At 33.8% G+C, this 24,924-nt stretch overlaps 1 protein-coding gene across 1 annotated transcript; it reads right to left on the bottom strand.

Moving 5' to 3' along the window:
• Positions 1 to 19,931: 19,931 nt before the first annotated feature.
• On the bottom strand, positions 19,932 to 23,370 carry LOC121265654 (putative calcium-transporting ATPase 13, plasma membrane-type). Its single transcript, XM_041169344.1, has 2 exons — positions 23,311 to 23,370; positions 19,932 to 22,250 (listed from the first exon to the last, which is right to left on the bottom strand). The coding sequence occupies exons 1-2, from the start codon at positions 23,368 to 23,370 to the stop codon at positions 19,932 to 19,934; spliced, it is 2,379 nt and encodes a 792-aa protein (XP_041025278.1).
• Between the last annotated feature and the right edge of the window lie 1,554 nt (positions 23,371 to 24,924).

The following is a 24,924-nucleotide window of genomic DNA, read 5'->3' as shown; positions in this document are numbered from 1 at the left end:
CACCTTACGCAGTGGAGCCAGCCTCCCGCCCCATCCGAGCTTCGCTCTCGCACCATACACGGTCAAGCCAATCTCTCGTCACATCCGAGCTCCGAGCTTGCATCATATGCGGTAGAATACACCCCTCGCCTAAATTCATCCCTGGATGCATTTATTACTTAACACAAGTGGATTATTTTGTTTTCTTGTTGACGACTTTTGTGGCGTATCTTATCTTAAAAATTCTCAAGGACTTTTGTTAAAACAAGTTGCCTTTAAGAATCGCAGGCTTCTGGGGAGGGATAAAATACCATAGCCAATAATTAGGCCCAGCCCACCAGGCCACCACTAGGGACAAGAAGGGAAACAAGAAAGAGATAATGAGGGACATGAGAGCATGCAAGTGTCGGAGGGGTTAGAGGGAAAATAGGAAGAGAAGGGAAGTAGACACATGCAAAGGGGTCAGGTCCCATCATTGCTGGCATACGCAACAAGGAGATATATACAAAGCCTTTAGCTAGATGAGAAAATGATTCTCTTGAAAAAATCTTCTTCTTCTTCTTCAGCAACCTCCGGAGGAAGACAGCAGCTCCAACAGGAAGAGCTCTTACTTTCTCTGTACAGTGAGAAATGAGAGGCCATGAGAGACTGTAAATGAGTATATTATGGTGGACTTTTCCTCTCCAAACACCCGTGGGCGTAGACAACATGCCGAACCATGTAAATATATGTGTCCCTTACTCTTACTTTCTTTGCACTTATTTTCGCATCGCCATCGTATAGCCGCACCGAAACACTGTTGGGGGCTTCAAATAATACCGACCAAGGCCTAATTGACTTAGTGGGCAGGGAATGACTCTTTATTTCCTTCCGACCTGTTGTGAAAATTTTTTTTTTAGCATAAAAAAGGAGGATAAGCGATAAACTACCTTATCTCATCTCATCATTACAATGTTTTTAAATTTTTGCACAAAATATAATAAACAATTCAACTTTTTCAAATTCTAAAATAATAATAATATTAAAAAATAATATTTTAATAATATATTATTCAACTTTCAATTTTTATCTAGAATCATCTTATCTTATCTCACTATCTAAACTGCACCTTAGAGCATTAGCATTGATCTAACCAAACCAAGTCTAAAATTTGGCTAAAAATTAAGGTTTTGGTTAAAGCCAAAGCCATTGAAGAAACTAGTTCACATTGGACTAGTAATCCCAAAATGAAAATAATAATATAATATTATATATTTTAATAATAATTCAAATTCACAATACAATAGATACACACAGTAGGTATATAATTCCTAATTTTTATTTTTTAATTATTTGGAAATAAAATATTAATTGATAGATAAATATTACCTCTCCAAATTTAGAGAAAACGTTAAATTACTTAGCTCAAAACTTAAGTTATATGTTTTTGATGAGTCTAATACATATCATTTTGATAAAAGTTATCTATATTTCAGATTTAAGTGGCATCAATATTTTAGCTGAGTCTAAGGGTGTGTGGATGTTGAAATGAGTTGAGTTGAGTTGAATTGTGATGATAAAATATTATTAGAATATTATTTTTAATATTATTATTATTTTAAAATTTGAAAAAGTTGAATTATTTATTATATTTTGTATTGAGATTTGAAAAAATTATAATGATGAATTAAAATGAGTTGAGGTGAATTTAGTAACCAAACGCACCCTAAAACTTAAGCTAGACTAGCTAGTCCAATACCTCGAAAAAGCCGAAAGATTCTAAAACTTAAGCTAGACTAGCTAGTCCAATACCTCGAAAAAGCCGAAAGATTCAACAGCTGCAGTCAATTCCGCGTGGGGCCATGCATTAATATTGTAGGTACGTACGAGGTTTTTGTTTTGGGTGGATTTACGCCCACCGCTGAGAGCTCCAACTGGACTCTCGCTGATGTATTTTGTATTTTTTTATTATATTATATTTTTTGATATGAATTTTTTAATATTTTTTAATATTTTTTAAAAAATAAAAAAATTCAAAATATTTACTTAATTATAAAATAAAAATAAATAAAAAAATTACCAGCGGAGCTCTAGCCGGAACCCCAACGGTGAGCATAGCATTTCTCTTTTGTTTTTTGACTTTGGAGCATAGCTGGGCAATTCCGCGTAAACAGCCTTATAAAGAGTATTAGTACGGGCTCAACTTGAAAAGTCACCTTTGCCCGGTTGAAAGAGAAAAGAAATTTAGAATATAAAAAATTTCTGTTCGAAGCAGATATTAATAGTACAAATTAATAATTAATAAATATGCTCATTACATTCAACAAAAAAAGTATTAAAATTTTTTTAAAAAATACAAATACACTAAGTGTTAATTTTTTAACTATTAAGTAAAAAAATATTAAAAATAAAATAAAATACATAAACAGTCAAATTAAGAGAGCAGGCTCAGGGGACATAGCTATTATTATTTTCCAAACATTTATGTTATTGCGGACGTAGAGTACTGCTCGTTCTTATACATCTCACTATACAGTCCATTATTGCGCAGAAGTAAGCCCATGAGATCGGCCCATTAAACTCAAACGTTAATTCTCTTTCCCATGAGGGCAAATTCAGCCCATTAGGCCCACAACTCCATTTCTTTCACACACTCTCGTTTACTATCACAAATTGAGCGGCATCGTTTTGCACAAGAGAGAAAGGAGGATAGAGTGACATCGCAAAAGATGAACACAGACATCACTGCATCTTGCGAAGCCAGAGTACCCCGTCATAGATCGGAACCCTCAGCTTGCTAATGTCGTGTAACAGACCCTTATAAATTGATTTTGATATAATAATGCAGAAGGGTGGGTGAGAAGGAAAAACGGAAGCTTCTTTTCTTTCCCAAGCCATTCACCTGTATGAATGTATAGTCGTCAGAATCCTTAACAGAAGTCCGGACCAAACAAATAATAAACAAAAAAAAGGAGAGAATTAAGGTTTATAATTATAGAGTGCATAAATATCATGTATTGATTTAAAAAAAAAAGAGTAAATATGCAGTATATATAAAAAAAAATTAATTGTTTAATGATAGATTTTATTAATTTATAAAAAAATATATGACACGTGCATAACCTATAACTATATCTAACATGAGTAGTGATACACTAACAACCCATTTACAATTTATCTACTACTTCCTTATAAAATATAATTTTTTCAAATTTTAGATACATCAAATCAAAATCAAAACGCAAAATCAATTTTTTAAAAATATTATTTTATTCAATAGTAGTTTAAGAGTAGTAAATTAGTTGGTAGTTTATCATTTCTCACCTAACATTACTAATAAAAAAAAAAAAAAAACACAACAACAACCAAATCTAACTTAGGAACCCAAGCCCACTAAGGTTAACAACCCAAGGTTGAAATGAAAGCAACAAATCTACTGAAATAACAAAATACGAACGTATAATTAATTAACTATAAGAAAAATATTTATTTATAATCAGTTATATATTATATGCTATGGAAATGATTATTTCATATTAAAATGAATCTATTCTCATCACAAATAATTTATCACAAATAATCTTTTTTTTTTTTTTTGTCATTTTGGAGTTTATTAACTATATATAATATATATAAATATATATATATATATATAATTTAAGTACTTCAGTTGGGGTTCCTATTAGTTTTTAGCATGCACTTTGGTTTTTAATGATATTAGTGGTGGCGTGGCATAGGTCATCCCTCGTACATGATAGTCATCTTGGATCACGGTCGATTCAAACCTGTACATGTGATTTCTATAGAACCACGTTAAATATGTCTGAAAACAGAAGAAATAGGTAAAAAAAAGAGTTGTTGCAGTTTTCGTCGAAGCTTACAGTAGACATACTGCATACGACATAAGTTCTTGTAGGACAACTTTTTTTTTTTTTTTTTTTTTTTTTTTTTTTTTTTTTTTTTCCTGTAACCATTTACTTTATTTTTTTATTTTTTTTTTTCACAAGTTCTTTCTAGGAGCTTTCTTCGAAGCTTTACGTATATTACTTTATAAGAAAGAGTTTTGACCAAACGGGAGAGAGGGTGAAGGCCGACCTACACTATAAATATTTGAGTTCCGCTTTTGAGCGGCCAGTCTGCTATTAAGACATAAACAACCAACAATAAAATTATGACACATCATCAATTGAAGGAAATTTACAATAAAGTCAGTACACTAGATTTCTTCACCAAAATAACTCCACGGCAGCTCACCAACTCTCCTTTTCATTTCCATCTACTCTCTGGTTTGGCAAACAAGAAAGGCATTCATTATTCATACATCTTTCACCCTTAACAGCATCCTCTGAAGCAAATGATTCGAGTTTGACCATTTCTTCTGGATTTAGTTTCCAGACAGAGCTCCAATATTCTGGCTGATATTCTAAGTTTGTTTAGCCACTTTTCCTAGAAATCTCCATTACACCGCATGCATTAACTCCATTAATGATGTTCGTACACCTCCTCTCTTTAAAACTTCTAGCAACTTCAGCTAAAAAGAGAAAGCAAGGAGGAAAATGAAATTGTAGGGATTTACCAAACCCAAAAACCTTGTTCTACAATCTCTCTTCACTCTCTCTCTAGAAATGCAATCCCTCTCTTCCCACGTTTCAATGTTGCATGTAAAATTAGTCCTCTTGTTAATACTTTGAGAAATCTGGGCTTGAGAGGGAAGTTGACGGTGAAGAAGAGAGAGTGAAGTCGAAGAGAGAGAGGAACATGGAGAAAGACCGAAGAGAGAGAGAGGGAATGGACTTACGAAAATAAAGATGAATAACATGTGAATGAGCAGAAAGGGGAGTTACGTGGGAGTCCTTAATTGGAGGGTTGTTACTTTAGAAGGAGCAGATGGACCGGTTTTAAGATTTTCTCTAAATATTTATACTATTTCTGACGTGGACTCCTCGTTCTTATTAGCCCAACATCTCACTATACAGTCCATTATTAGGCCGAAGTAAGCCCATGATATCAGCCGATTAAACTCAAATGTTAATCGTCTTTCCCATGAGGCCAAATTCAGCCCATTAGGCCCACAATTCCATTTCTTTCGTACACTTTTGTTTACCATCACAGATAGAGGCATCGTTTTGCACAAGAGAGAAGGGAGGATAAAGTGACATTGCGGAAGATGAGCATAGACATCGTTGTGCCTGTGAAGCCAAAGTACCCCGTCATAGATCAGAACCCTCTATTTACTAATGTTGTCAGAAACTTTAGCTCCCTCAACCACCAAGATTCTGAAGGCTGCTTGCATATGTGGAACTCTAGGAGAATCAAGGAATTGACAAAAATGGTGTGTTGAATATGTAATGCCAGGTCTTGAGTTAGTGAGATAAAGTAATCTACCAATAAGTCTTCTATAAGAAGAAATATCTTCAAGTAACTCACCATCATTTTTTGATAACTTGCAATGAGTGTGCATTCGAAAATTAACGGGCTTACATCCGAACAAACCAGCATCTGAAAGTAACTCTAAGGCATACTTGCGTTGACATAGAGAAATACCTTTCTTAGATCAAGCAATCTTTGTGCCCAAAAAATACTTGACAGGACCTAAGTCCTTTAACTTGAAGTGTGCATTCAATGATGATTTAATGGACTGTACAATTGCCAAATCACTACTTGCTAATAGTATGTCATCAACATATACCAATAATGCAACAAATGAATCATCTTTCTTCCTAGTAAACAAGGAATAATCTAACTTGAATTGATTAAATCCCAAATCCAACAAGGCTGTAGTGAACTTTGAGTTCTATTGCCGAGAAGCTTGCTCCATATAGACTTTTGCAACTTGCAAACCCTTGTGTCCCCTTCATTAGATACCCAGGAGGTGGTTTCATGTAAACCATTTCTTCAATTCTCCATATAAAAAAGCATTATTGACATCTAAATGTATCAAATGCCAATCATGAATAGCTGCTAACGATAAAAAATAGCAAACTATTACCATTTTTGCAACAGGAAAAAAAGTTTCTAGATAGTCTAGGCCTTCCCTTTGTGTATACCCATTAGACTTGGTTTTATATACTCATTTACAAGCAATTGGAATTTTTTTTTAAGTGGTACATCAGTTAGGATTCGTGTGTTATTTGATCCTAAAGCAAGTAATTCAGTGGACATAGCATCTTTACAATGAGAATGCCTAACAGCTTGATGGTAAAATTCAGGTAATGGAGTAAATGAGATAGAAACACTAAAAGAAAAATAAGAAGGAGATAAATGTTTGTAAGACAGAAAATAAAAAATGTTATATTTATTACTTGATTGTATTGAAGTTGAGCCTGTAGAAGATTTGGCAGAAGTAGATGCTGCTAGATTGCAATGATAATGTTGCAAGTAACTGGAAGTTTTGTGCTGCCTAGTTGACTTTCCAAGTGGAGGAAAATGATTATTATCTTGAAGTGAATGAGCATTTGGATTTGCAGTGATAGATGAGGAATTTAAAGGGGGATTTTGAGATATGGAAGATGAAGAATTAGGAGACTTAGAAAAAATCTGGAATGAGATTAGGCAAGACAATATCAGATGGCAAAGAGGATGGAAATTTATGAATCTGATTTTGGAATGGAAATATGGATTTATGAAATATGACATCCCGAGACACCAAAAAAATTGAGAATTAAGATCAAATAATTTGTATCCTTTTGTTCCAAAAGGATATCCTACAAAGATACAATTTCTTGCCCTGAGAGAGAATTTGGATCTGTTTTGAGTTAAAGTAGAGGCATAACACAAACAACCAAAAACTTTTAGATGACTATAACACAAATACTAAAAAATTTTAGATGACTAAAGCATAAAGAATCTGATGTGGTGATCAATCACTTAGAATGTGAGAATGAATAAGATTGATTATGTGAGCTACTGTTAAAACACTCACTCCATAATTTCAAAGGAACATTAAATTGAAATCTTAAGTCTGTTGCTACATTAAGAAGATGTTGATACTTGCTGTCAACAATTGAGTTTGAGGAGTTTCAACACAAGAAGTTTGATGTATGATACCTTTAGAAGAGAAAAAATCATTCATATTAAATTCTAAACCATTGTCAGTCCTTACATATTGTATTTTTGTTGAAATTGTGTAAGGATTAGATTATAAAAGCCTATAAAGATAGATTTTACTTCAGATTTGGGTTTCATTAGATATACCCAAGTTGATCTTGAGTGATCATCAACAATAGTTAGAAAATACTTAAAACCATCATGAGTAGATATTGAAAATGGGCCCCATATATCATAGTGAATCAAATGGAAGGAAGAAGTAGATTTATATGATGAGTTGGAAAAGATAGACCTTTTTGTTTTGCCAAAGGGCACACAACACAATGATTATCATGTACAACTTTATTCTGAAAAAAAATATTTGGAATGGATTTAGCAAGAACAAGCAATCTATATGATAATGGATTACCTAACCTATTATGCCAAAGTCTTAAATTTGAATCAGATATAGAATTGACACTTGGTAAAACAATGGAATTATTGACTGCACTCACTAATGATTGCTGCAGAACATATAACTCAGCTGCTCTTCTACCTTCCCAATCATCTTCCATGGGGTAAGGCCCTGAATATAACAAACCTCAGGTATGAAAATGAAACAAAAATTCTGATTAGCTTAGTAACTGAAAGAAGATTATATGAGAAATTTGGTACACATAATACTTCTTTCAAAACTAAGCTATCAAATAATTGTACAGTTTCAAGATGCGTGAGTGTAATATTTTCTCCATTTGGAAGTTTAACAAACGTGTTTAGGATTTGTGTCATTGTAGTAAATATCTTGACTAAATTTATAAGGTGGTATGTGGCACCTATATCTATGATCTAGGTGTTTGAAATAGAGTATGGAGATTCAATTTTATTGGACAAAAAAATTGAAAGACATGCTGATGTTTTATCATTTGAAGAGAAATAAGCTTTACCTGAAAATGTAGGTAAAACATTTGAACTGGGAGAACATTGGCTGTTTGGTGAATGGTATTTTGTGCATCAGATGGTTGTGGGCGAATTAGAGCAAGTAACTGCTGATACTTTTCTTGAGAGAAAGACATAGAATTTTGAACCTCAAGGAGTGTACTTGCAGGTTGAGCCATTATTTGATTTGTTGATGAAACTCTTCCCCTTTGCTTGAAGTTGGAATTTTGTTTGAAGTTTGAAGGATACTGATGCAGCTTATAGCAGTTATCCACTATGTGATTTTTCATACCACAGAACGTACATAAAACATTTTCCCTTCTATATTGCTGCTTTCCAAGATTTGATCTCGAATTTTCAAGATTTGGCCTTGCATTCTCAACCTTTTTGCTCATAAAGACTACTGTTTCCACTCTAGATCTAACCACAGACCCAACTTCCCTCTGTTTCTCTTCTTGAATCACTAAAGAGAAAACTTTAGTAATTGGTGGTAATGGATCCATCAATAAAATTTGCCCTCTTATATGAAAAAATTCCACATTTAATCCCATAAGAAACATGTTAATGTGTTGATGCTGCTAATACTCCAAAAACATGTGTGTAGCACCACAACTACAGTTTCTATATGCTTTACATGTGCAGTTAGGTATTTGATTATAATTCAACAACTCATCCCACAAACATTTGAATTTTCGATAGTAAATACTTATTGAGTTTTGCTCTTGAGTCAGAGAGGAAAGTTCCTTCTGCAGTTGGAAGATTCTTGGCCCATTTCCTTGGCAGAATTGATTTCGTAAATCGTCCCACATCTCTCTTGTTGTTTTTGCATAGATGATTGTTTCTCCGATTTCTTTAGATACTGAATTCAAGATCCACGAAAGCACCATGCTTTTACAGCATTCCCACACAACATATAAGGGGTCTATGTCAATCGGCTGAACCTCATTGCTCCATTGATGAATCCCATCTTATTCTTGGCCTTCAAAGCCATCTCCATCGATCTGCACCACCTATGATAGTTGTCTCCTGTAAGCACCTTAGACACCAGTATGGATCCAAGCAAATCTCCATTTTCTAAATGGGATGGACTTGAAATTTTCAACACTTAATGAGACAGAGGCTATTGAAGCTATTTTGCAACGGACAAAAGCAAAACTCTAAGGTATCCACTCTGATACCGTGAAGCAAATCATAGAAAGACTGAAAGAGAAAGTCTGTGATTCTTTTGTATACGAACTCACCTTTTACAAAGAGAGGTGTACAATATTTATGCAGAAAGAGTAAAGTGAAATAAAGCTAAAGTAAGTAACTGAAAATGAGTAACCAAGTAACTAACTAGTTCTCTACCAATTACAATATGTACGAGACTAGCTCGGCCAGTCAACTCATGGGCTTCTTCCCCGACGACAACGAGGTAGCTCGTTTCAAGAAATAATGACCTTCATGATTTACCCCCAACATTTGTACCTTTTTACTTGGGCATTTGAAAGTATCTATACTACTTTTTCGTTTAAACAAATCTTTTTTCAAGAAGTATTTCCCATGCATGATGTTTCTTCTGAAATCACATTTTGATTATGTTAATAATTTGAATGTAGAACATGTTTTCTTGGGTTTTGAATCTGACATTGCTCAGATTTGATGATCTTTACTGTTTCATTTGCTTTGTGTTGTATGGATCCTCTAGATCTTCTATCGAATTACAAAGTATAGTTCTTGATTTCCTAGTCTTTCTTTTAATTACATTGTTTGGATTTTATAATCTCATAATTTACCACTACCACCTTTATAAGATGATTCAGTAGACTGTTACGAAGCCATTATGTTTTCATTGCAAGAGGGGTGCTCTAACGCTCTGGAAGTAAGAAATTCTCTTTAACTTTAAGTGGACGTATTGTTTGAGGGAATTTCCCAATACTTGATGGAATCAAAAGTCCTTCTCATCGTTGCAGCATTATGTTTCCAGTGTTTAGGACGATATTCTTCTGAAGAATGGTGTAGACCTGAGAAATAGATTTTGTAGATGTTAAAATGAATGGCAAGAATTCAGAATTTCATCCAATGTGAAAATCAATATAGCTGTAACATTTTTTTTTTTTTAATCTTCAAGTGTATTTCATGATTGGGATTTATTATGCATTAGTCACTATTCATTCTTATATTCTACATCTATAACTTTTTTATAAGATATATATTTTTTATAAAATATAAAAATATTTTTCATAAAGTGTGAGATATAAAATTATAAATAATAACTCATGAAAATAATTTTTTTTGATAATTACGTTAGTTCAATGGTTAATGGATCTTCTTAGTGATATATTTTTAGGGCCTTTCTATGCCTTTATATATTTTATTTATGAAAGATAGTCGGCCCACTTCTAACCTTTCCGGCTATTATGCCTATTCTAGTCCTACCATCCAGCCGAGCCGTCACAGTGGCTAAAGTGGTGATAACTCCTATTACAAAAATTATCTTCATCAATCATTATTATCACTCTATATTCATATCTTATAAAAAATAATTTTATATTTTATAAAAAATAACTCTATATCTTATAAAAAATAATTTTATCTTTTATAAAAAATAACTCTATATCTTATAAAAAATAATTTTATCTTTTATAAAAAATAACTCTATATCTTATAAAAAATATCGATACATTATAAAAAATAATTTTATATTATATAAAAAATATTCTTATATCATATTAAAAAGTTATAAAAATTAGGTATGAAAATGAATAATAAGTAATAAATCTCAATATGTTATAGGTTGCTTTTTAGCGCGCAGTGCTTTCAAATGCAATGATTGGGCTCCTAATACCAATTTGTAATCAGTAGTGGTAGTTGTCATCGTACCATATATTGTCATTTCATCACCCTTTTGTGTGCGTGGTGTGAAATGACTAGAAAATTATTTTTTATTTTTATTTATAAATAATTTGGACGCTGTAAGTTACATGATTTCTATCTTATTGTTGAATTATGAAACTGTGCTCCCCAAGTGTTTAGGATGCCGGATTGTGGTTTGAAGTTTACCGAAGTGTTTGTTGGGCAGTATTATGTCTGCTCTCGTTGGGGTTTTACCGACTCTTCTTCACCCGGGATGATTTTTTTACGTCAAAACCAACTTCAAAATATTTGGGACCTCCAACTCCCGCGGGCTAAGGTTAGAAGATCGGATAGTTTGTCTTCGTATTTAAGATAAGATGAAATAAGTTTAGATTAAAATTAAAAATTTGAATAAAGTATTGATAGAATATATTTTTTAATATTATTTTTGTTTTGAGATTAAATAAATTAAATTATTTATTTTATTTTATATCAAAAATTAAAAAAATTATAATAATTAAATAAAATAAGATGAGAAGTTTTTTATGACGTTGAAATTAGTTGAGATGAGTTGAATTTTTATAAATGATAGTGAGTTGAGATTATTGAATGAGTTTGATGAAGTTCACTGAAAATGAATTTAAAATATATTTAAATATTAAGATAAATTTAAATATATTTATAAAATATTTTTTCTTCGGTGTCAATGAGTCAATGGGTCAATGGTCTCATAAATTAAAGAGAGAGAGTGTGTGTCAGGTAAATAAAGAGAAAATAAAGAGAAATAAAGAGTGACAGTAAGTTCCATTATTTTTCGAGAGGAAAGAGAAATGAATAGAGAGTTTGATTACTTTTTAGAGAGAAATAGAGCGAATGTCAATTGGTCTCACGAAGTTTCAAGTGGACGTAGCTTAAAATGTAGGCAAAGGGCAGGTTTGAGGACTGAGATGAGAATTTTGTGTTTTGTTTGAGAGTTTAAAATATTATATTTTAATATTATTATTGTATTGAGATTTGAAAAATATGAATTGAGATTTGAAAAAGTTGAATTGTTTATTATATTTTGTATGATAATTTGAAAAAGATGTAATAATGAGATGAGATGAGATGAGAATTTTGTGTCTCATCCCATCCCCAAACTTGCTCTAAGTGTGTTTGAAGGCTAAGTCTAAGGATATGTTTGAGAATGAGATAAAATTTTATATTTTATTTGAAAATTTAAAATATTATATTTTAATATTATTATTAAATTAAAATTTGAAAAAATTAAATTGTTTATTATATTTTATATAAAAATTAAAAAAAAATATAATAATGAGATGAAATAAGATAAAAATTTTATATTTCATCTCATCTCTCAAACCTACCCTAAAAATGATCATCTAAACGAGGCCCTAGGCTTCCATTACGTCTTTATTGACCATCTAGAACCGCGTGAACGCCTCGAAGTTAACGCGGTTTTGTCTGATCTTGACATAAATTTAATCAGTTTGGTCTGATCTTGATTTTGCGAAGTCGTGCCACAACCAACACGATCATGTGGGAGTGGGACAGGTCCGAGGGTCCATCTGACGAGGATGATTGTGAAGGCTCCGGGTGATTGACACCACTGACTTTGTTCGCACTCATGCACATGCAAAATCTTTGACGGAAACAAGAGGTAGGTACGGTGTGGACCCCAAATATAGGAGAAATTCATTCATTCATTCGAATTTAAAACAATTATTTATCATAAAAGTCTAAAGGAATGACCAGTGTCACACGCAACTCTAAACATCACGAAATTTAAAAAAAAAAAAAATCCTGAAAATAATTTAAACAAAGCAAAAAGCATTCAAACATCAAAACGGGAAAAAACAAACTGAGTACCAAGTCTCGGTCTGAATATGTTTCGGCCTGAAAGTCAGAATCGGAATCCGGTTTCATGGGTTTCGGATTGGGGAGGGAAAAAATGGGACTGGAATGAACAGTCCTACTTAACTACACGAAGCTTCACGCTTACGGGTTTTTTTGTTTTTAGAACAAAACAAATTTCATTCATAATAAAAGCTAATAACAAAGTCAATACAATTACAAATTAGAATCTAGTAAAACTCTAGATTGTATAAAATCTTGATATTCATGCCACTACTTGAGCTGCTTCATTTCCTTGCCTACTAACATAAAGCCATCCTCAAATCGGTGAATGAGACTTTGAATTTCTGCAATCAAATCTTCTTCCCTTCAAAGATTAGGTTCCTTAGAACCAAAAGCTCCAATAATAAACATTAGGTCTTATTTATTTTCACAACTCTTTTCAATTCATCTAATTTAATTATTATAATTCTTTTAAATTTGCACACAAAATAAAATAAACAACTCAACTTTTTCAAATTTTAAAACAAAAATAATATTAAAAAATATATTTTATTCAACCTTTAACTTTAGTATCATCTTATCTCCTTCCAAAATCGAACTTGAAAAACCTAAATATATGAAGACCCCTTAAAATAGCCAAAGCCTCTATGTCATCTACTTTAAACATCTCACATTCCTTCCAACTAAAATGTAATACAAAATCACATTTATCATCCCTTCTAATTCAATGACAGAAGATCAAAACAAAGCACCATTAAAAAAAAAACATAAACACGAAAATGGTAAAGAGAACGTACGGTTTTAGGCTTTCTCTTTTTGTATTGAGAAAACCTAGGGAGCGGTCTGGCTACTCCTCCTCATTAAGTAGCTCTCCAATAGTTGTGTGCCACATATGCCGTTTATAGTATTTAGTATATACTTGCAACACCTGATCAGAGACCCATACAGTCCCTCCTTCACTCCTTTGTCTTCCATTTCCGTCGCCCACAACTTTCATTCCCGCCATGTTTTCTTTGATTTGTCATAAAATGTTGCAGGAAAAAAAAAATCCAAGCAATGCTCATCGATATCCATACCCATACCCATAGAGGATAACGAGTTTGGCTTTCGTAAAGAGCATGGGGGTTTTTTGGGCATGGCCATGTTGGCGAGGGGGCATTGCTATGAACCTTCAAGTTTTTCCTCTCTTCTTAAATTATTAAATGCTCACCAAACTAATTCATTTTGGAAACATAGCACAAAAGGATTTCAAAGCAAAAAATCATACTCAATTTTGCAAGCTGATCAGAAACATTTTTGTTTTGGTTCATAAGTGGCTGATCATATATTTCAATCTTCTAGTTTTTTTCTTCATGCATGGATCATTGATGTTAAGTATTATTAGATCCTTGTCTGGCCACAGAATTTCACCTTCTTCCTTCTTTCCTTAGAATATTTTTTTTTTCTTTTTCTTTTTGGCAGAAACACATGATGCATTTCTTTCTTACCAAAAGAATTCCATCCTCACCAATCACCAGACCATATATATTGCATTAGAGTCTGACAAATATGAGCCAGTGGCTTGCCATTTGGAAGCACGCTCTTGTAGTTTTGGTCAAATGGTGGTTGTGCGAGAGTAGGTTATGGTTTGCAATATTTCTTTGTGACTCACGAGGTTTTTTTATTTCTTTTTCAAACTAGTCAATTCACTCCATGGCCGTGAAGGTCTCGCATGTTGGTTTGTTTTCAAGACTAAAATCTAAAACTTTGAAAACTTTGGAAACATTTCATCTCATCATTACAACTTTATCAAATTTTCACACAAAATAAAATTCACAATTCAACTTTTTCAAATTTCAAAATAAAAATAATATTAAAACATATATTCTAACAATATTTTATTCAACTTATTAACTTTAATCTCAACTCATCTCATTTTATCTCATCTCATCTCTGAAAACAAACTAGGAAGAGATTTCTTTCTGTGTGAGGTTTGGGTTCGTAAGTGGGAAGGGGCATTGCCGTGGTTTGTGGTATGTTATTTGTGGGTTTTCGTTGAGAGAAGCGGAGGGTCAACGCCAGTGTAAGGGTTTTGAGGATCGGACCTGCCCATCTGATATAGCTTGACCAGAATTTTCCGCATCCGATCTTGGGCGGCGGGCTTGGTGCCGATGCAAAGAAACCCAGACAGCGTTGCCCAAATAACGATTTTTGCCTATTTTGCGTGTGGTGATTCTGTGTATTGTGGTCTACCTAGTCTATTACTTTTTTTTCCTACATGTCGCTGTCTCAATGGAGGGTTGTTCTTCTGTCTACAACAGCTCGACCGTCCCACAGGACTTCTCTTTTGTTTTTCTGAACGCTTTTTTATTTAAAATATTTTGTAATAAGATCACATGATGGCACCACGTCAAAATAACCATACGAATGGTAAACTTTAGATGGTACAATAGTTGCACTCAATCAGGCATTCATCTGTTACCGTGAGTAGTGGGAAACTGTAGCTATGTATCGGCCACGTGTTTGCAAGATATTCTACTAAGAAATTCACCAATAGCCAAACAATTATTGTTATCTTATCGGTTTAGATAGTGAGTTGAGATAAGATGATATGAGATGAATTGAGATAAAAGTTAAAAATTAAATAAAATATTATTAAAATATTATTTTTTATAATTATTATTGCTTTAAGATTTAAAAAAATTTAATTATTTATTATATTTTATAGAAAAATTTAAAAAAAATTATAATAATGAGATGAGATAAATTTTTAATATCAAACAAATCGAAATAATTTCTCTCTTTTGCGCACCAACTCACGTTTACAGTAATTTTATTATTATTATTATTTTCACCTGACCAATTTTTTTATGAGCATTGCTAAGTATAGTCTCACGGGGGGCTGCATGCGGACGAATGGGGAGCTTTCAATCATTTATTCCTTAAATTGTGGTGAAATGTCAAAACGGTTCATGGCATATTTCCCCTCCAGCGATACTCCCTCCCGCGATAGAAGAAGACCACTTACGTAGTCCAAGCCTAACCCGATGCCAAGCCTTCCATTTTCCCTACCCATGAGCTCTAGCATGAGTCTTCACTCTCTGCATCAAGGAAAATGAGGACGAAATCACCAGCACAAACCACCAGTCGTCTCATCCATACATACTCCAACATCTTCCATGGCTTCTCCCCACGCTTTGGGACTCGCTGCGCATTGGGACTCCTTCCAGACTTCAGAGATCTCCATGCCGGCGGCAACTCATTTAATCGGGTCCAAAATCAAACTTCAGAGATCTCCATGCGTGCTCTTTGGGGGGCTCGATTAAAGCTGCTCCAATTAAAGCTCAACTTTAACAAATAAATTAGTGCTACAGACCAAGGAAATGAAAAAAAAAAAAAAAAAAAACAAAAAACAAAAAACAAAGATATTGCAAATTCAATCGATAAGAGTAAAATCCAGGGAGGAAAAATCAGCCATTACTCCTTTCAAAACTCAAGATAGATTCCAGCATAATTTGCTCACATGTAAAACTAATAAAAAAAATGACAGAAAATAGAAACAGAGAGTAAACAAAAAATAACTAAAAGAAGACTTAAGAAAACTAGAATGAACAATTGTAGTGTAAATATCTCTGATACGATTCAACCTCCGTAAAGTTTTTGAAATGAAACTCACAAGTACTAGTATTGGACTCATCAAATGAGTCCAATTTTTAAAATTTGATGATTTTAACTTTAAAATCATGATATTGGATTCACCATATGCTCAAATATCAAGCTTTTAGCTACAGTACATTCATCTTCATCTTTAAATTTGAAGACTCACTATTCACACTCTATAACCATTATTTTATTTATTTAAATAATTTTTTCTTAATTTTGAGCTACAATATATTTAAGTTAGGAAATAATAATTTAAATATCAAATTAAATTATTAATTAAAATATAGTTAGTGTAATTTTAAAATACGAAAAAAATAAATTAAAAATATTATTATTAACAAAATAATATTATATTATTATTTTGATGAATCCAATAGCTAATTCAATGTGAGGTTATGGATAGAGATGTTTTTGATTTATGAAAAACATGTACTTTTCATCAAATTTTGAATATGAAAATGATGAATCCAATGCTAATGCTCTAAGGATGAAGATGGAACCCACGAAATGAAGGTTTAGGGCATAAGGAAAACGATGCGTTTGGTTGAGTTTGATTTTTTTTTCTCATCTCCAGAAGTCAGAGTCCAGACACCAACTGTCCATTACATTCGATTAAGATGAGATAAAAATTTTGTGAATAATAATAGATAGTTTGTAAATAGTAAAAAGATCTTTTGAATTTATGAAATTTTAATAAATGAGATAGAACAAGTTGAATAAAAAATATTATAAAATTAAAATATTATTTTTATTTAAAGATTTGAAAAAGTTAAATTATTTTTTATTTAAAAATTTAATAAAATTATAATGATTAATTTGAAAGCATTTAAATTTAAATAATATTTAAAAAAAATAAGATAAAATGAAAAGAAATTTTACAGAAACTTTTTCAAAAAAATCCTTAACTCACGGAACACAAAAGAGCTTAATTAATAGTTTCCTGGGACCACCAAACAATAGGAGAACAACATATTCGGCAATTGGACAATGCTGGGGTCCTACCGGCTTTTAGCATATGGTTTTTTATGTGTTTTTTTATATAGATTTTTTTAACATTTTTAAATATTTTTTAAAAATAAAATAAATTTAGCACATTATTAAAAAATACCTTTTTAATTAGAAAGTAAAAAAAAAAAAATCATTAAAAAAATACTTTCTTAATCATAAAATAAAATAAAAAATATTTTTTTTATATTTTTTTAAAAAATTTTAAATTGTTTGAAAACATAAAAAAAAAAAAAAAAAAAAAAAAAAAAAAAAAAAACTAAAAAAGAGCCCAGCGGGAGCCCCCATAGCTCTAGCATTATTCTTGGCAATTTGCAACCTATATATATACATATACGCCCTCGGTAGAAAACGCGAATCAAAAAACCCAGTGGAAAGACTTTTTATATATTCTCCCACAAGTCAACCCTATGCCTCTTCCGGGAGAATGAAGAAATCTACCATCCACGGTTCCGGCATTCCAGATGACGCTGCCCACTTTGGCAGTCCGAAGGTCATGAGTCTTCAGACTCATCACTACTTTCGCCTCTTTCGAGCTAACGTTTTCTCGTCTTTCCTCAATAATGGCTTCCTATTTCTCGTTGGATCCAATACATTAGATATTTTAGTTGAATGCCATATTTATGAATTATGTGCTTCTCCGGTTCAGTATTGGGCTGTAATTGGTACTCTACTTTGTTTTGTAGTTCTTTGTTCTACATCGGAATTCGTAAACCTTCCCTTGTTATTGAATCATTATATCAAATATTTTTTCTGCGGTACATTGGGAGGGAGTTAAATTAATATCTTTAGACGCCTTCGTGTGTGCTGCGAAACACCAAAGGTCAAAGGTGCTGCAGAGCAAGTGCCGGCAGTAGGTATAATGTTTAGGCTGAAGTTTATTTTCACTAAGTATCTCCTATCATTCCATCTAATCTTTACAATTTTTTTAAACTTCTAATTAAAATATAAAAAACAGTTTAATATTTTCAAATTTTAAAATAAAAATTATATTCGAATAATATTTTCATTTTAAAATATTTTTATTCAATTTTCATGTCATGCCATATCCTCTCAAACTTGGTAATACTCTTATATTCCATTTTGACCTTCATATCCATTTTTTCTTACCTTTTGGTAAGAATATATATTTTGCCCCAAAATGAAGCAAAATATAATAAATTACTTGACTTAATTCAGATGTGGATTTGGGTATCCGGGGATATCTGAATCCACATCCACACTCTCAAATTCGAGTAGATATCTGTCTAGATTTCGTCCGGCTCTCTCTAGGCTGATATTCAACCATAATAAGAGCTAGAAACCAAAATATCGAGACTACCCAAATTGTATTTGGATATTTAGATATAGTCATGCCTTGAATCTTTCCTTAGAATTTTTTTAGGGCGCTTTATATTTTATCCTTTTAACTACGATACCTTTATAGAATTCCTTTCTAAGACTTGCTGCATTAAATTCAGATTTTCCCAACTCAAACTCCTTGTCTTCCACCTTCGTCATCTGAGTTTGCATTCCTTCAGGTAAGTGTATATATACATATGACTCATTTTATTCACGAGCCGATGTGAGAATATATTATCCAGCTATATTATTTATGTGTCAGGATTTAATTTGTAAGATTTATATGATAACTCCATTCCTTAAATACAAAACTAAAAAAAAAAAAAAAAAATTCTCGCTGAAATGTAAGGATTAACAACGTTCCAAGTTTTGCTTAATAGGAAATAAATGCATAACGGTTGGAAGGAAACTAAAACCCAAGCTTTATGATCATAAATTCAATAATAATATCGTAGTGAAGAATATTTTTGTATGATTCGGACACATTTTTCTTTCATTATTCACAATTTACGCAATCAATTACTTGGGCACAATTACACAGAATTACCTTATACAGATATTTCGAGTTTGATTAGGATTAATCATAATATGCCACTTGATTTTGATTTCCTTTTATGTTTGATAAATTTTTTAATGAATTCGGTATTTCGATTGAATTGTGAAATATCTATGCTAAGTGTTTGGAGTCACTAAAACAAATTATGCTTTTTCTAGTGATTTTGTCACAATTAGTCACTATTCTTGCCGGAATTGAGTTTTTCCCACCGCACCAAGCCGTAGATAACTCCCTGGAAATCTGTGGCAACATATAATAATTAAATCCGCGAGCAAAATGTAAGTCGGAAATACTCTTATTTCCGGCCATTTTTGTTGTCGCAAAAAGTCTAAAATTTCATAGTAAAATTGTGCCAACTATAGTTAACTGAGTCGGAAAAAGTAAAATTGGTCCTGCAATTTGTTTGTCGCTGAAGAAAGTAACTCAAAATATTAAGAGCTTTGGTCGGATATGCCAAAATTTAATTATACTCACAAATGGTAATTTGTTGCGATGAAAATGTAAACATATATTTGTGACCAAAGAATTATTTCCGGCCATACTAGAAAGTAAAACTCATAAAGAATATGAACATTATATTATAAATACACAAACCTCATAGACTAAAAAGGAATAAAAATAGTACAATATCTGGAATAGACCTATAAATCTCACCCAACCCTTCCATGGTATACTTTTTAACAAGCAACTAGAAATTAGAGAGAAATTTATAGAAGAACAATCATCATTTAGAATGATCTCAGCTTCCAAACATAGAACCAATGCGTTTAGTCGATCAATCCATGATGAAGCCCAATATAAATTTTGAAGCCCAATCAATAGCCAACATCCCCATTCCAATTAAACAAGGGACGACCCACGGCACCAAATTCCATATTGGGTTGCTAACGGAGCGAGTTTCAATCCCCAAAATAATCACCTGGACTGCCAGAATACCAGTCACAGCCACCCAAAACCATCCGTTATGAAGAACACCCCTGAACACGTTTTTCTTCTCCATCTCCCTTGCATTGAATAGGTTAAATACTTGGCAAATTACAAAGCTGTTGAAGATAATAGTATTACTAACCTTCTGGCTGATGTTCAGGATGGCTTGGCCTTTGAATTGGAACATAACTAAGATGGTAGTCTGGTAAATAACTTGCAAGACAAGATTTCTCCACATTGCCTTGTTGAAAAATGTTGTTGTATGTACCCTTAGGCACTTTTTCATCAGTTCCTCTGTTGGTGGCTCAGTTAGCAATGCAAGGGCACTTAGAAAACTCACAAAAAAGTTCGCCAATAGTTGTTCAATTATTGAAATTGGAAAATATTCCAAAGAACAGGCTGTGATGGTAGTCATCAACGGCCGCCCTACAACACTCATGGTGAGCAAAAATGGGACATACTTCCGAGTGCCTTTATATATACTCCTTCCCAGCTTTACAACGTCTGCGACCATTAAACCGAAATTGGAATCTCTGATGATAATGTCAGCACTTCCACTGGCCATTTCACTGCTATTGGCCTTCATCACAATCCCCACATCTGCTTCTGCCAATGCTGGAACGTCATTTGTTCTACCCCCAACCATTGCCACTACGTGGCCCTTTTCCTTTAAACACTGCACCAGAAGGAGCTTGTCAGAAGGTGAGCAGCATCCCATGACTTTGATGCGATCGACTTTACTCATCCTCTCTTCATCACTGTAATTTCGAAACTCTTTACCTTCAAGCACCAATCCATTCGAGCCAAGAAGCATGCTAAAATTCTTAGCTATGTCAGCTGAAACCGACACAATATCTTCTGAAACCAATATGACGTTTATACCAACATTTTTTAAACATTCTATAGCTTTTCTTATTCCATTCATGTCCTCGTCAACTGCAACATGATCTAGACCAATGGTGTTAATGCAGATAGTAGAGACTGAACCCATGGTAAGACATGCCAAAGGTCTCTTAATATAGGCCTTATCAGATAATATCTTCTTCATCCTCCAAACAATGGCGCATCTGATTACCAATGGCATTCCTCCCTTTATTCCAACTAGTGACGTAGCAAAGATCTTTATTATTCCATTGGCATTCATGGAAATCTTGTTGATTACTTTGTTTAACATAGTTGTTTTCGCCTTAAGCACTGGTATGTTAGACTGGACATCTTCATCTCCAAGCTTAAAACGGATGAAAAGTACTGTTGCGATGAGAAAAGTGAATACCAACCCCATTATTTGGGATATAGTATTCACCTTGTAAATAGCCACAGCACCGGGGATCTTGTCAGGGAAATGGGTTACCTGGCTCATCAAATGACCCAATCTCGTGTTCTTGCCCACAGATGTAACTAGCATGCGACCTTCTCCATCAATAACCTTTGCACCATAGAAGAGAAATGGCTTCTGATCATCTATGGTAGAACCATCATCTAGTTTTAGGAATTCACCAGACACCAACATGCCATCTGCAGGGACTCGATACCCCTCCTCGAGGCATACTATGTCACCCACGAAGATATCCCCGATGTGTACTTCCTGTCTCAGTCCCTGCCCTCTGATGACATAAACTTTTGCTCGTTGAATGCCCAATGGTATTTCCTGTCCTGAAATCATTGTGATCTTTTCAGATAAGAATTCATCTAGAGAAGGAGGAAGCACAAGTAGAAAAATAACGGAAACAATGATGATGATCCCGATCTCCCAAGCACCCTCTTGGCGAAAAATAGCACCAAAGATAATAGCCAATGCTGCCCCCATGGTGAGTTGAATGATAATGCAGACATCATTGAGATTTCCTATAAGAATTTTTATGAAACCGCGCCCAGGACTAGCCTGATCTGTTGGGGAGAGTGAGTTGGCTGTATAGATGCGTAGGTTTCGTTCATCAATTCCTTTGTTCAAATCTGTATGTAGAACCTTTGCTACTCCTTGGATGCCTCCAAACTTCTGTAAGGAAACCAAGTTCATCTCCTTTACCATACTGGCAATGTTTGCTTGATTGAGTTCTGAATCACTGGCCGTATCATTGTCATTCTCATCTTCCAAATTTACATTTAGCAGGCAAACATTATCAGGTGGTGCGGAAGAAATTCCGACACTTCCTATGACTTCTCTATCCTGCAAAAAACCAAGACAAGAAACTTACTCGACAAATCAATGATAATTTTCTTTTTTAGGTAAGTACACAAGAAAAGCCCATTTAATTTGGAGAGCCTCCCCAAAGAACTTAATTGTCACTTTAAGCTCCTTAACAAGCTAAAACAACTTGGCTTTTCAACATTGAATAATGATAGTGAAAATTGCATTGGTATTCAGCTAGAGATCTAGATCATGTATTGAGCTTAAGTGAATTGGATCAAGCTGTATGGAAGTATTTTTCATCTATTGTGGGTCTTAGCTTCATGGAGGGACAGTAGTCCTGGTTGCAGAGCTAGGGTTTCATTGTGGTTCTTTATAGCAAGAAGTAGCATACAATTGGGATGATTTTACTAAAGGGAGGGGTCACCTCGTTTCTTGGGATAGATGAGCATGGTATAGATGGGCATAAAACATGGTGAATGAGATCTAACCATTCTTGGAAAAACAAAATGCCATTTATAATGATCTCAACGGGTTCTAATAATATACCTATGGATTAATCCTTTTGAAATACATGAGCTTAAAGCTGATAGTTTGCATTTTCCTAAGATTGTTACATATATGGCATCAAAGCCAATCCAACCAGAAATGTAGTACTTAAGTTGTGCCACATACAATGTAATAGCCTAATAAGAACATTAGGGATTTAAATGAAGAAGTCATAATACCCTAGATGAGCATAGAAGATGATTAGTGGAATCTCAAATTGCTTAGGAATAAAAAGTAATTGCGCTTTATAATGATTTCAAGGATCTTCTATTATACTCTGCTAATAATGCATCGATTCTTCCAAAAATTTCAAACATAAGAGCTGGAAAACACTTTGCTAGGGTTGCGATTTTGTTTTTGCGCTTGCTAGGGTTTTACGTGATCTGCATGGTAGCCATTGATGCCTTGCCGCCTTCGGTAGTTTAGCCTCGGTTGTTCGCTGATCTTATATTTGTCGTGCAGCATCCGTTGTCAGAGATAAAGGTGCCTTTCCATCCACCAAAAATCATAGATGGTGAATTATGTTTTACGTTTTCAGCAATAAAACTACCCAACCTTTTTGTTTCTCCATGTTGCTTAAGTTCCTCTGGCAGAGACCATCCTTAGACATCGTGCGAGCCTTCATCCATAGTCGATGGGGTCTGTCCAGTATGCCTATGGTTTCTTCCATGCAGCGATCGAGAAACGTCTTCATTTGAATGTCAGCCGAGTTTGACATCAACAAAGCCTTATCTAGGGAGTCTTGTGACATGAATGGGGTTCTATATAGACCATTTGCTTGGACGATAGAATTTGATGAAAATCTCGAACCCCCTTATGTGTCGGTTTGGGTATTTCTTCTTGGACTTCCACCCAATTTCTTTCATTCGTCTATGCTTAAGTTTCTTATGTGCTGATAAGGAAGTACATTTAGCATGATAATTCGACAACTTGTGCAACCAGAACAGATGGGGCACGAATATGTCTTGAGATTGATTCTTCTAAAGATCATGTTTCATATTTTTGGATAGGAAAACTAGGGATGCAAGGAAGTAGGAGGCCAAAGGTTATCTTTGAAACACTACCTACATATTGTTCCTTTTGCAAATGTCAGGGAAATAATGCTCTAACTTGTCATGATGGCAGTGTTAAAAAAAAAACAAAACTAAAGGGGGCTACGTTTGGGTTAAGAAAGGAGAAAAAACTGGAGTTGAGGGATCACAATTGATGCAAAATGCACTGCCAGAATTCGAGGGCACCAAGTTGATCACTACTGATATTGTAGTGCAGGATGTTTTTGATAATTCACCTTTTTTTCTAATGCAGATGGGGTTATTCATACTACAAAAATGATGAAATTGGTTCGGGTCTGCTTGTTACTCATGTCTCTAGAAATCAACAAGAGAAGGTGCAAGGGTCTACGAATGCTCAAGAATTGCATGGTGTAAGAGTTAATCTCACGTCTGGGTCTGCAGACAGTGGGTCTGAAAGTGCATTGGGCTAGTGTGAGTTGCAAGCAGTTGTTCTATTTGTCCAAGATGATCATCCTGAGATAGAGCGTGAGGAGCATTTTGTGGGCCAATGGGAGGAATATTTTGCAGGCCAGAGTGAAGTTTAGTTTGTAGGCCATCCGGACGAGAATTCTGTAGGCCAGAGTGAGGAGCAGTTAGTGGGCCAACAGGAGAAGCATTTTGTGGGCCAGCATGAGTCCCATGCCATTATGCATGTGGATCAATGGGAGGAATTGATTGGGCATGACACCCAATGTGAGCAACAGCTCGCCGGTACGAACAGTGCTGCAAATGGGTTCAGTTTGATTATATTAGAGGATCAAACCATGGCTGTTGAGAATGTTGATGAAATGGAAATGTCTGATACTTCCCAATCAAAACTTGAATTTGAAAGAGATGGATTAAAAAAAGACATGCAAAATGATTATTGTACTGACTCGGAGGGTACAAGCAATATAGTGGGTAAGTTTTAGAAAATGAGCTCTACTAAGGTAGTAATTCGCCCTTCCAAACTTAATCTATGATAAGTCCCTTTATTTTTTGGAATATTAGGCGAGTTGGTACTTCTTAGGTGCGGTTAAGGAAAATCATAAAAAATTATAGGCCTAATATTATATAGCTTTGCCTTTGCCTTTTTCGCTAGAGGAGAAAATTTCTAATTATTTGGGTCGGTT

The sequence above is a fragment of the Juglans microcarpa x Juglans regia genome, chromosome 5D (genome assembly GCF_004785595.1).
Source record: "Juglans microcarpa x Juglans regia isolate MS1-56 chromosome 5D, Jm3101_v1.0, whole genome shotgun sequence".
Taxonomy (NCBI): Eukaryota; Viridiplantae; Streptophyta; class Magnoliopsida; order Fagales; family Juglandaceae; genus Juglans; species Juglans microcarpa x Juglans regia.
The sequence above is the reverse complement of the archived record's forward strand: the minus strand, read 5'-3'. Positions and strand labels throughout refer to the sequence as shown.